The 14,396-nt window shown below is 26.8% G+C and overlaps 1 protein-coding gene across 3 annotated transcripts in view; it reads left to right on the top strand.

The window, feature by feature from the left end:
• LOC111031764 (frequenin-1) overlaps positions 1-14,396 on the top strand; it is a 133,072-nt gene that overhangs the window by 102,870 nt on the left and 15,806 nt on the right. For all 3 annotated transcript variants that reach the window (XM_022311846.1, XM_022311847.1, XM_022311845.1), the window contains exon 7: positions 9,512-9,600. In XM_022311846.1, coding sequence (XP_022167538.1) covers positions 9,512-9,600 — 89 coding nt within the window. The remainder of the gene's footprint in view (positions 1-9,511; positions 9,601-14,396) is intronic.

The following is a 14,396-nucleotide window of genomic DNA, read 5'->3' as shown; positions in this document are numbered from 1 at the left end:
ATTATTTGATCAAAAACTGGTATTGAATACATTTTCCAGTTTTCAGATTTTTTTTTTTAGTTATTCTTGATTATTTTGATACATTAAGCAAAACATTAAGAAATTATTCATAGTGTTCAACAATAAATTTTGAACGCATGACCTTGAATTTGATTCCTATTTTTTGACTGTATAAAGAACTTAAGTCAAATTATTACACCCATTTTTGAAAAACTTTTAATTTTTAATTTTTTCCCACGCACACCTAAAAAAAAAACAGTTATTAATTTTTTAATCAATCAGTCAAATGTTAATATGCAAAAACAATCTAAGTTGTAAAAATAATGTCATTTTATTCAAATTTATAATCAATTTTTTTTGCCAGCTGTTTCCTACCCTAAAATGACCATAGTTGAAGATTGAAATAGCTGTACTGCTCCGAGTTTGATCTGAAGAATAATGACAGACACAAAAATATGTTTTAAGAAAACAATACTTAGACACACGTCATACTAAATCCAGTAGTATCATTGTCATTACAGTATTATTATATATTTATATATCGTCAATATCGGTAGATCATAGTATCATACGTTCTACCTAGTACCTACAACACTACGGCCATTTGTCGGTAGATTACATACCGGTCGAACCGGTCCCATACTTAAAAATAAATGCTGTCTTTCAAAAATGTTTTAAAAAAGTAAAAAGTTTTTTGTTTGTGATATAGTAAGTTAAATAACTTTAAAAATCACGGTTTGTATTATTTACGTAAAGTTATAAAATATTGTTAAAATTAGTATCATATTACAATCATCATCAATAAAATGCCTAAAAATGTTGAACGAATTGTTGGTTATTATTAATAATAATATATCCCACTCGTGGATTGACCTTGAATCACCAGCCATGTTGATTATGCTTGCGAATATTCGTCAGACCGGTATTTCTACAATTTATGAAACGTAACAATAATCCAACAAAAGACGTCTGGCGACATAACCATAGTAATATTATATAGCAGCAAGCTCAAACAGCCGTTCTACAGTTCCATGGTAGGTTTATCGAAATTCATACACTTTGACGTATTAATATGAAATGCCTAAATATTACTCCTTCGAAAACCCTAAGCTTCAGAACACATTTATGGAGTGACGTTCGGTTATAGCTATGCTAATTGATGTTTTTAATTTTTACTAAAATTATCATTACACAATAAATATTGATAATTAAAAACATAACTAGTAGAGCATAATACAAATTATATAGTATGACATACTGGTCACTGGGTAGCAATAAGTAATTTTAGCTTTCATTTATTTTGTCTATAATATGAGCATAATATGTTTGTAACGCGTGAATAATTTTTTTTAATAAAAACATAATTTTTCTAGTCAATATCAAATAGCTTCAAAATAAATGTTATAATAAGAATAATATATTAGGTATGGAAACTAAACAATTTACTGTAATAAAATACTCTTGCAACTTCAACATACGAGTACATACATTTTTTTGGATTACCGGAGGAACCAGTTGAATTCTTCATTAACCGACAACCACTATCGTGATCTAAGAGTTCACGGTCACTTAATACGGCCTAACATTAAAAGTTCAAAACATGGACACTTTTGACAGTCGGGTAAAACTTTAGATTTTTGACATTTTGTACAATTATGTACAATATACATCTAGTGTAGATACATATAAGTATGTATAATCCACCAAACTCTAAGTTATAACCATAATTATTGTAAAAATGTAATTAAGTTTAAATATCATTTGTTACAGATATATATAATTTATTATTATAAATATATTATACCTCCAAGTAATGTTTGGTTGTTATTAAGCATGTAAACTAAATAACAACATTTGATTATATTGACTGATTTAAATCATAGATATTTTTTACGCCTTCAACGCCGAACTCACTATACAATTAATAGAGTATTCTCAAAAATAAATATTCATCGTTGTCACAATTTCACCGAATATTTTGGATAGTCATTACTCTAAAGGACAAGAATAGATAAAACACACAAAAAACTTTCTAAAAATGTAAACTTAATGTGCGTTAAATTAAATATAATGACATACTTAATTTTTTTGCTTACAAGACAACTGTGAACATTTCTGTACCTATTTATCTATAATGGAAATATTGGAAGTTGTTTACTGTTCAATGCACTGTAATATATTAATATGATACCAATATTCAATGCAATTGTATGCTCAACATGAAGACATTTTACAGTTATTGATTGGTATTCTATTTGCAATGACGTTGTTGTTGATCAATTTTAAAAAAGTCAGAAAATGAGATCATATATTTCACGGTTTTCATAATCAACTATTATTTTATTATATATCTATGTATACCGATGAAATAAACTTTATATGTATTTAAGTTCATTATTTCTAGAGTCTTAACTCCAATTCGTTATTAATAAATGACTACTTATATTTATATGAATACAGATTATCGCATTTTTTTTTTAAGTGACTCCTGTCACTTAAACTCTATAACTTGGATAAATTTAAATGAGTTAGGTGCTCATGGAAAACTTTGCATCATAATAAGTAGGGAGTAGGTATACATATTTCTTTTTTTATTTACATAACGCAATGCCTCAAATATACATAGGTAATTAGATTATCTTTTACAGAAAATGCACGATAAAGTTATTACGTGGGAAAAAGAGAAAATTAGAGAAAATGCAATTTTCAAATGTTGTTTTGCATGCCCAGAATAACTCAAAAAACGAATCACAAGCCGAATAATGTATGAAAATAACTTTCTGTACATAATTATAAAACTTACTAAAGTTTATTCAATTTTAAAATTCAATATGTACGATATTTGTGTATTGTGGTTTGGTATCTATTCATATTTTATTCTGCAAATTATAGTTATAACATCGATTTGTGATTTATCAAAAATTTAACACAACTCAATATTATGAGGTTATACTCGCATGTACTGTTTTCTTCTTACAAGTACGTAACATACAAAAGTGTAGACTCAGCATATCACATCCAGCTCCGTTAGTTTAAAAATTAGAGTAAACTGACCTCTTATAACAATTAAAGATAAGACTATTATCCAAGGCATCTCAAGAGCTTTTTATTATGTTTTAATTTTAAAGCAAGTTATGAGCATTTTAAGATGTACAAACAATTTACAATTTTAAAATATTCATAACTCCTTTTCAAATTAAAATACAATAAAAAGCCTACAAGATGCCCTGGATAATAGTCTTACCTTCAATTTTTATAAGTCAATTCACTCAATTTTTTTAACTAATGGAGATAAACGTAATCGGCTGAGCGTAAAATTTAGTGTGTTACGTACTTGTAAGACGGAAACAACACATGTGGGTATTACGTCCTCTTAAGTCGTTTGAGTCTACAGCTTAGTATACTATTGCTATGTATTATAATTTATAATCATCTTGAATTGTATTATAAAAAATGTATTTGCAGATTAGATTAATAAATTTGATTGATCACATTATTTTACCTCCATAAAATTGCTGGTCAAAAGTAAAAATACATTTTGTTTAATAATTTATTATATAAATAACTTTGGAACTAATCAAATTACTACTCTATCGTAAAAAGTAATTATTTTAAACAATCTGACTTAATTATATATTTTTTTTTTGTCACTGATATTTTCCATCATCATTATTTAGAGTTACCATCTATTATTTAACACCCGTATACTATAGGCATATTGTAATATATTATACAAAAACGACAGACGTATACATGTTTAATGTAAGAACATGTTATTTTAATCTTACACATAAATATAAATAAATTAAAATTTACGTACATGTTATAGTTAAATTAGGTTAGGTGAAAGTATAAAGTATTTTTATATTAGGTACCTATCCTAATAAAGTGTTTTAATTACTGCTGTTACACGCTTTCCAAAGCAAAAATAACTAACTATATATTAATATTGTTTCCTTTTGGCCTGTTTAAACTTGAAAAACAACCATGTTTTTTCACATGGGGCTCAATGAACAATTTATGCATTTTTCAAGCTGGTCTCATTAGTGTCGTTTTGTCATTGTAATCACTATAAAAACACTATAGTTATTACTGATGTCAATAATGACGAGAAATGAATTTAAATACACTTTCACATATGACATATATATTATATACACACTTTGGTTTCACATTCAAACTTTTAAGGGTGAAATAAAGTTTTCAATTACGATGTACATATAATACTAAAATACCCTCCAAGTCGTTAATCCATAAAACATGAACATAGTGTGTTTACTTAGTCTTGATAAACAGAATATAGATTAGGCGAACATTGAACAAGTACTAACACGTCGTACGGGTGGTATACTTACAACTTACATACATAATTTATTATAATACACCTCAATCAACGAAATTACCTTGGCCACAAAAAACTTTTCTCTCTACAGGTACATTATTCTATAATATGCCTATATATTATATGCATTAAGCGTATATAAAATACCATAAGATATTAGCTAGGTACTGCGTTACAAATTTCCGCTTACATAAAAGGAGACAAAGATAAATCGGCATGGAAACTTTAACGGTTTAATTATTTTTCGAATTACCAACGTACTATAAATTTACTTTAAAGTCGGTTGAAATAATATATTGGGTATATGAATGACTCTGGATTTCTACGATATACTTTCTCCAGTTTCTACTTAATAGTGATCTTTTACTTTTCGAAACTCAAAAACTACCAACCACGCTGTAAAAAACCTGTTTCTTATTTTGCACAAAAACGCCGTCTAGTTATTATAATTAGCCAGTAAACTAAATAGTTAAACAATTACGTACATTTTTACATAGAAAAAGGAAATTGTGGACAGAGTCGGAGCTTATAAATGTCTTCCTAAAACAATATTTTAGAAACAAGGAACAACTATAGGTACTCTAATGTATCCCCATTACTTTAATATTTTATTAAATACACATTTTGAAGTAAAAAATATAGTTTTATACCTAGTCTAAAATATGACTATATTATAATTTACATTTTTAAATGGTTCTAAAGGGTCTATAAATAAGTAGTTCGTTAACTATTTTGGATCAATTATACGTATTTTTAGATATCAATTTAAAAATGTTCAAAACATTTAGTGAGTGTCTTTCGTAAACAAATTATAAAAGCACTGTGGTTGACATGGATGTCGAAATCTTTAGTGATATTATATGCAGATTTAAAATGACCGATGAATAATTCCTAAACATCAATTATTATTATTAATTTAACATTATGTATAAAAATCCACACCATGCCAACCTGTTATCAATTCTTGTTGGATTGGGGGTTGCGGTTTACACATCATCATTCCTATATACATACGTATGAGTGTGTACTCTGTTTACCTTTATTATATGTACGACTACTGTCAATATTTACGTACACATTGTGCATATAGTAAACGGTGAAAAATTACTGGCAATGCAATTTAAAATGATTACCAGATTAGACGGACGATAGATGGCCAAGCGGTGGTGTGTCTACTGCCGACCACTATATAACAGACAATACAATATACGTTGCTAATAAGTAATCAGTAATTAAACGTATCATTCTCACTTCGCTGTGATAGTATATTTTGAATAAAATATTTTAACGATAATCATGATAGTGTGGGTTGAAATATTATAGTCTTCGTAAAAGTGAAGTGACCGAGCACTCTGGTAAAATGTGTTTAGGTGCACTACACTTCGATATTCGTTTAAATTAGGTTCCTTATGTGAAAACATTTTAAATACTGATTCAATATTGGATGAAACGCATACAAAATTCAAAATAGTATTACGAATCAGAATAAAACATTTAAAGCTTGAGTGAGTTGTCATTTAAAAAATGTTTTCATAAAACTCTTAAAGTTTGACCATTATGGAAAAAAAAACATTAGTTTACTGTCAAAAATTACAAGTATTGATTTAAAAAATCTGCAGTACAATTAAATGGACACTATTACACCACGTGATTCAAAATATTGTATATTATTTCATTTTTGTTTATACGTCCCCTTCCTTTCTTCCATTACAGTTTCACAGTGATTTATGAGAGATAATAAAATAAAAACAAAAATACGAACATTATAGGTAGCTATTTATATAATATAATATAGTAGGGATGTACTTTATGCTGCTATCGTATACCGGTATACATTATAAAAATAATATACCAAATATACAATGTGACGGGTGCAATATTTTATTGGCGAGAGACTATTTTCCTTTTTTTTTTTCGCATTTTGTTAAAATACAATAATTTATAATATTTCACACTCCATACCAGGGCTTATAACAGTATGTAGTCAGAAGTTACACTTTCTAAAATGCTCTATTGATGAATACAGCATATTTTATCAACAATATAATACTATAGTTAGATGTATTTTGATAACAAAAAAATATATTTATTTTACTTTATCGTTCCCACGCTATTTGGAATCCTATTTTTTTTTTTTTATTCCAAAAAATGGTATTAATTCTACAATAAATGTATGACACCACCGTACTTGTTCCTTTTGAAATTCATTATTTATCAAATTTAATATAATGGCGTATAATTTTTTTTATAGTTTTGAGCAGGTATAATAATAAGGAAAATATGATATTATATTTACGAACTAGAAAAAAGTAATTAAAAAAAAATATTGAACTTATAGTAAGTACGCCAAGCACTGAGGATTTTAATCACCCTCTAACTAATAAAACGATGCAATGGATGATCAAAACTTTTAATGTATCCCGATTATATTTTATATCATAATATGGTACTTGGGTTTCATAAAACAATAAATCTATACATTATTTATAACTTCTAAAAATGTAAAATTAACTTAAAATGTGTAAAAACCTGCACACATATAAAACCGAACTCAATTCAAGGTTATAATATACCTACACAGAACATATGATGACGTATTAACTTCAAAATGAAACACGCTGTATATAATACCAAAAATTAACGTACCTACCTATAAATAAAAAAAAAATCATTGTATATATTTATCAAGATACGGTAGGTACTATGCGTTCGTACATTAAAACTGGTACATATTATGTAAAATAGTCTCCTTGGCAATGAATATTGCGTATTAGGAGGATTCGGTTCGTTACCAAGGACGGGTTTAGGACGTGGTAAACAAAGCAACCGGGTAGGGCGTAGTTTTATTAAGGAGGTATAATAGTATTCAACCGTAATATACATAAATTAAATGCTAAATTTAAACTATAAAAATAACTATCTCACGTTTTTTGAGGTTTATGGCACATTTTTTTACAGCATAATCATGATTCGAGTCTTTGCTGTAATATATTATAATAACACGCGTAACTATTTATTGAAATAAATAACGACTTGCATTACAATAAGTCGAAGTTCTCACCTAATCTGCGATATTATAGACTCAACTACATCTCAATTACTTATAATAATTGAACAATGCTTTACCTAGTGTTATATAATTTCGTTGTCTGTCGCTAATATCATTTAACTACACAACAGTGATGTGAAAAAAGAATATCTATTAATCGATGAAAACGAAAGATAAAATACAATTGAGGACACCTAGAAGAATATTTCTTGAGATCTCGTTTTAAAAACTTACTAAAATTATGATTTAAATACCAAAGACATCAGTTGAACTTATAAAAATGTCGACAAAAACTATAGATTAGAAGCATTTTGTCTTATAAAACAGTACAAGTTGAATAAATTACTTGGGGAAATATAATTATATTAATTGAATTGGTTTAACATAATACTTGTTGATGGTTTTTTTACGGTATTAGAAGAGTTTTGTTCAGTTTTTGTTGTGTAAGCTGAACTTACATTTTTTTTTTAAATATGTTCTTAAGTATTATAGTTTTGTTAGCTTAATACGAATTAACATCGGTTTTTACATTTTTTTTTAATAAGTACATACAATTATTATTCTTAATTAACTCATTTGATACTGGATACACAATAGTTGATTATCAATTCTGTTATTATTAGTAGCTTGTCCCCGGGTAGGTTACCATATTGGAATTTAAACAACATGACATGCCGTATAACAAGCTCTCTAATATTGAATTGTTGAAAAAAAATTATCATTTTTGCAAAAGCCATTTAAAAAATAATTAAACATTAAACAATACCTTTAAAATATTTTTATTTTTTTTGGTAAAATATACAACTATTATTACGGTGTATTATTATTATTACTATAGGTAGTTGCTTAAATTAGTGTACCCTTGATAATGTATTATTATTTTTTCATAAATTAACCCACGGCAGCATAGGTAATTGGGTGGTTATTTTTAGTAGATTGTTAACTATAGGGGAGGGAACTATACTTAGTTAGTAAATTATATAACAAAAAAATAGAGTAAAATAAATCTGTGAAAATTCGGTAATGAAAAATTATTGATTTCGTTCAGTACATTAAACGTACCTAAAAAAATCGACTGTTTTAATAGGTACAAGGTTGTAATTCAAATATTATGTGGTGTTGGTATAGGAAATATAATATAAATAATAATATCATTGCAAAATATAGACTACGGGGAAAACGCTTACTTTAAACACGAATACAACATTTTTCCGTCCATTCATTACTCTCGTAATTATTATTAATACCTATAATATTATTATGTATCGATTGCATAAACCTGTACGGAGTACAATGTATAACTGCAATATAACTTGCAAGTTTTATTATGTAACGACTGCTGCAATAACGCTCTGCTAATGTTACGATGACTGTTGTATTGTACGCATCAAATGATTAAAGAGAACCGTCGCATTTATTTTATTGTGATTTCGCGGGGATCGTATACAACACGTGCTGTGAGCTTATGTGTTCATGACTGTATTACAATAATTTACAGTTTGAAGATTAATATTTTAAATAATGGTATTTTCTTTGTTTTCCTAGGACGTATATAATAATACAAAACATTTCTGTAGTAATACTTAATATTCATGAAGTAATATTTATATCGTACTGAAGGTTTCTACCGCATTTTATAGTCCACTTACACCGCAGACCCGTGACTAGCACGGACGTTATAAATTCTAATCTCCTCGTACGGTTTTGTCAAATAATCAAAGCACATCAAAGACGTACGACAACATTACTTTAATAAAATACACTGCGAAACAAAACGAATATTTTATCTGACGCACGGAGTGCTAGACGAAATATTGTAGTTGAATCGATTTTCGATTAAATCAGAGTTTCTTCTGTGATGTGTATGGCATATTATAACAATAACCGTACTCTCGAAAATTAAAACAGAAACAATATCGTCCCGAGCCACGTGTCTTTCGGTCTCGGGTTCTATATAGCCTATACATTTAGTATATATAGACAACTTTATTCAAATAGTCTACAGTTATAAAAAATGATAGTAATAATATTGCAAGATCGTGAAATAATTTCAAATTATTTTGTAAAGGTATTTGTGCAAATTAAACATGTTAAAATAAAGTTTTTTTTATTTATTTCAGGGGCGTTTCGTCTGTACGATGTCGACAACGATGGTTTCATAACCCGAGACGAGATGTACAACATAGTAGACGCTATATATCAGATGGTGGTGAGTAGGTACCTACTAGAAAAAAAAACTGTAGAAAATAGATAAGGCGGTGAACGGAATTCATAAGATAAATATATATATATATATTATATTAACGCATTTTTATGGCGTTCAAGCTCATAAAATATCTGAGTTTTTCAATTTTCGCGTAATGCGTATTATTATTGTACCAACCCTATCTCGATATCATGAACAATGGTGTTTTCTTCTATTTTTTCACCATTGTCTGAAATTTCGAAGCGAATGCTTTCTGCGAGGGGGTGTATATGTGGAAAAGTAACAAAAAAACGTCAGAATCGTTTTCCACAAAACGTCCCGATTGTTGTAAAAATAAAAAGACAGTTTTTGACCAACGAGAAAAATAATACATGGAAATCTAATTTCCCATGCGTGTCGTATTTTTTTCTCTCGTCACCCTCCAAGGCGACAAAAATTTCTGAAAACTACTGTCCACTAAATTAAAAAAACTGGCAGATATTATATTTTATAGTGGACAAACAGCACAGCCACATACGTGCCAATATTTGCATAATATTCACTTTTTTGGCTAAGTTAAAACTTAAAAAATTATTTTTAACACTGCATGAGTTAGGAAGCCTCCATACACTGAAACGTGAACATTGCTGTCGATTTAATATCAAGATATATTTAATATTATAATACTCACGGTGATATAAAAACCATATAACATCACATTTAGGTACGTTTATAGGGAATGACATGCCTAACGCAACAGGTTGTAGGAGGACCAAACACATCCATCAATCACTTTGTGTAAACTTTCATTTTTGTATTTTTCTTTTATTGTTATTATTTCGTCACATTCTCACAATATATTACATTTTTTTCTTCTTGTTGTTTTGAATGATGTTTATTGATTTTAATAAAATGAACAAACACATAATATAATTTACATTTAAAATTACTTACTATTTTGTGTTATATGTTTCAATAATTTGATTAATTTATACATTTTTTTTTTACAAATTGAGCATAAGTGTGTGGATATAGGGTACTTGTCAAAACGAACGATCTATATTACTTGCAGTGATTCTCACATAAAACATCATGTTAAGCAATATCATTATTAAATTGTATTGTAATACATGATTAGTAAATAAGATTACTCAACAATTATAAAGTCATTTTACATGCATACGTTTTATCTGTGTTGTGCGCGAGTTTGAGAGAGAAAACCAATTGCGTTGACATTCTCTTAAATAATAAAAATAATATACTTAATTAGTTAAACCAATAGGGTATTTAAGCGAAATGTAAATTACTCGTATTTATTAAAAAGTGAGTTCATAAAATAGACAACGGCTATCATTTAAAGAATTTAATTAAAAACCATTGTAGTGCACATAATAAATGTTTATTATTTTGTAATAATTACTTCACATAATTTATTATAGTTCTTAATGATAAAACAAGTGATTTCAATTCTTGTGTACAAATGCATTAAAACAATTTTACATTTAAACCTTAATTATTTTTACAAAATAGAATACCATTATAACTATTGTGGGGAATTGGTACTATATACTATTTGTTATAGTGGAAAAATTTAATAATGCGATGATATAAATAAATTATCAATTTTTCTGGAACATTATATATTCGTTGTTTCAAATTTTCGGCTTTTATCTGCAGATATAATACAACTTTGGTGACTCAAAAATGTAATCAAATAATTGTTTAAAACTATAAATGTACAATTAAGTACATATCTGTTAATTATTCCTATTCATCGAAACCGAGTAAAATGTTTATTATTATTTATTATTAATGGAATAAATTAAATAACACGATAACTATTAAATAACGGCCATTTTATTCATAAAATAATACGAATTAATAATAATTTAATTATTTTAAGTAGATATTTTATTATTTATTGTTGTTTGGCTTTTGTATTGCGTTATTTGTTTTTCACGCAGTAGAGTGATATTGACGTTATACCATCTTGTCGGTTAGTAAAGTAAACTGACAGTTAAATTTAAAATGTTCGTCTGTTGTAGATATTAAAGCAAACAACTATAAAAGTATTGGTAAAATATTTTTGAATTATACACATTTATGTATTTATACACATTTTAAGGGGAGCAAAAAATGTATCATCATGTTGAGTTATGAGCTGACCGATAAATTTAATATTGTTTTACAATTTCATAATACTGTGTGCTTTTTTATATAACAAATTGGGAATAGGAAACAAAAGTCTAATACACAACCTGCGCCTGCATAGGATTAAAATTTAATTCAAACTTAATGTTCTAGAATTTTCTGGTAGATTTGGACAATCAACCATATTTTACATAAATATAATAGTAGAGCTATCATAGTTATCATACTAGAAGCTAAAAATAAATTAAGTTTAATAATATAATTCCATTTGATATTGTATCACCTGGGGGTGCCTGGTGTCTGCTATTTTTTCACCGAACATTATTTTAGCAATCATCAATGCCACCTGGTGGCGTTTGTATATTAATAGTACATTATTATTTTTGAGTGGTTCACAATACAAACCGACCACCAGATGAATAATATTTTAATACATTAGTATCTAATACGTACCTTATATATTGTATGGGAACACAAAAGAGTAAGCAATAATTAAATATTTTTTTCCGAGGGTTTTATTCTAATAATAATAATATATATTGTATCTCAATTTGTTGTACCTATTCAATTATATATATATATATATTATTTATTTATATTACCTGGTATAATGCATTTTTTTTATCTTAGCAAGTGATATACAAGTACAAAATAATTATAATATCATTATAATAGTTGAATATTATTTTTTATTTTCTTACCGTTTTTTTAATTTAATTTATCAGTGTATATGATGTATTATACTGTTCACTAAGGTTTTGTAGAATAAAATGACGTCAAAGAAACATTATAATTAGTATTTTTAATTATATTTTATATTAAATACTATCAAAAAATTGTGTTGTTAATAGCTTTACCACTTGAAAGTTGTTCTCCATTTAGGTTGGTATTAAAAAAAAACCAATGAATTATATAGGTTTTATAAATCCTTATTCTGTGAAGTATTGTTTTAGACCAAAAATAATATCATCACAGGTGCATAATGCATTATATACATTTTTTTCTTGGCTTTTGAGGATTGAGAATACCTATAGTTTTAATATAAAACAATAATATATTATACGTGGAATTAATTGGAAAAGAATTTCAATGTTGAAAAATATCAAATAAATATCAGAGTACTTATATCCAAATAAGCATAATTTTCTGAGTATCCTTCATTTTTATTTTCAAATTAAAATGTTAATGAAATCTTTTTAATTGATCATATATTTTGCTTTTTTTTCTAGTTAATTTTGTATTCAATTGGTTTTTAAATACGATGGTATTTACAAACTTTTCCACACTTATTAATATTGTAGGTAAATATAGTCTACTCTAGATATAGTTAAATCATGTATGTGTGTCAACTGTTAACTGTCAACTGTTAATGAATATATTTTAGTAGTGCATTATGCGAGTTCCTTAAATATCACGTAGGTATACATGAAAAATGATGTAACTCTAATTAATTAATTAAAATTAATGTACATAATATTAAAATTAAAAAATTCTAGTGTCCGGCCAAAATAATTCAAACAATGATGAATGAATTAATGTACTATACACATTATGTAGTGAAATTAATAACAAATATAATTCTTCCTGGTTTGTTGTAATTAACTTTTAATACAGACAACTTCTTAACATTCTGTGGTTTTCCACATCATTTTTACAAGATTTTATAATAATAAAACAGTATATACATTATATTAGTTATATTTACATATAACATTATTGAAAAAAATGTATTACATTCAATAGCATGTGTGTTAAATATATTTAAGTTTAAAAATACAACTCTGAGTTGGATAGTCTTATAGAAATATCATAACAAATATTAAATGATATTTTCAAGATAATATTTGTATTAAAAATTGCATGTGACCTTTTCATTTTATCTTCAGTAAAGTCTTCTTGACATATTATTAAATAATGTTTGATAGGATATATTATGTTCATAATTGTAAATGTTTATTGCATTAACTCTGAAATAAAACAAGGAATATAGGGTGATATCAGTAACTAAACATGATCACCACCATTTTCCTTTATTAGATAATGAATTAAATGAAATTTTGGTTTTTGAACTTTTAAAAATACCCCAAGGACATCATATTTTGTAACACTTAAATTGTGTATACAATTAAAAGAGTATCCCATGGCGATACCAAATTCTTTTTTTCAAATTAGTGTCACCGTATTCTCTGTTAATTATTAAGTAGACGATTTTTTTTGTTTTAATGTTTTAATGTCCTAATTGAAAATTGAACGAATTATTTTGTGGAAAGCCCGTATAGTGATTGTATATAATATATCAGTAATTTTAATAGGTTGAGTAAGCAATATACAAAGGAAAACAGTAGAAATTGGAGTTGACTTTTGTTTTTTGGGTCTAATTATCATAATAATTATACTAGTGCGTTGGAGTATTGTTTAGTACCGGCATGAGTATATTGTAAAAATGATCTAATCATGAAAATAATCCACTATACCAATCTAAAAATCATTGGAAATCTCAGTGTAGTAAGTGGCATTATTTTGATTAACCATCATTATACATGATTTAAAATTGTATACTAAAAATGTACTTTTTATTAATATCGGCGGTTTAAGGTGGTTAAAATATGATGGTTCATAGTTTTATACTTTTTTTAAATTGAAATCTTTCGTATTAGTAAAAACCTGCA

Source organism: Myzus persicae, unplaced genomic scaffold (genome assembly GCF_001856785.1).
Source record: "Myzus persicae strain clone G006 unplaced genomic scaffold, MPER_G0061.0, whole genome shotgun sequence".
NCBI lineage: Eukaryota > Metazoa > Arthropoda > Insecta > Hemiptera > Aphididae > Myzus > Myzus persicae.
Note: the sequence above shows the minus strand (reverse complement) of the source record. Positions and strands in the feature narration are given on the sequence as shown.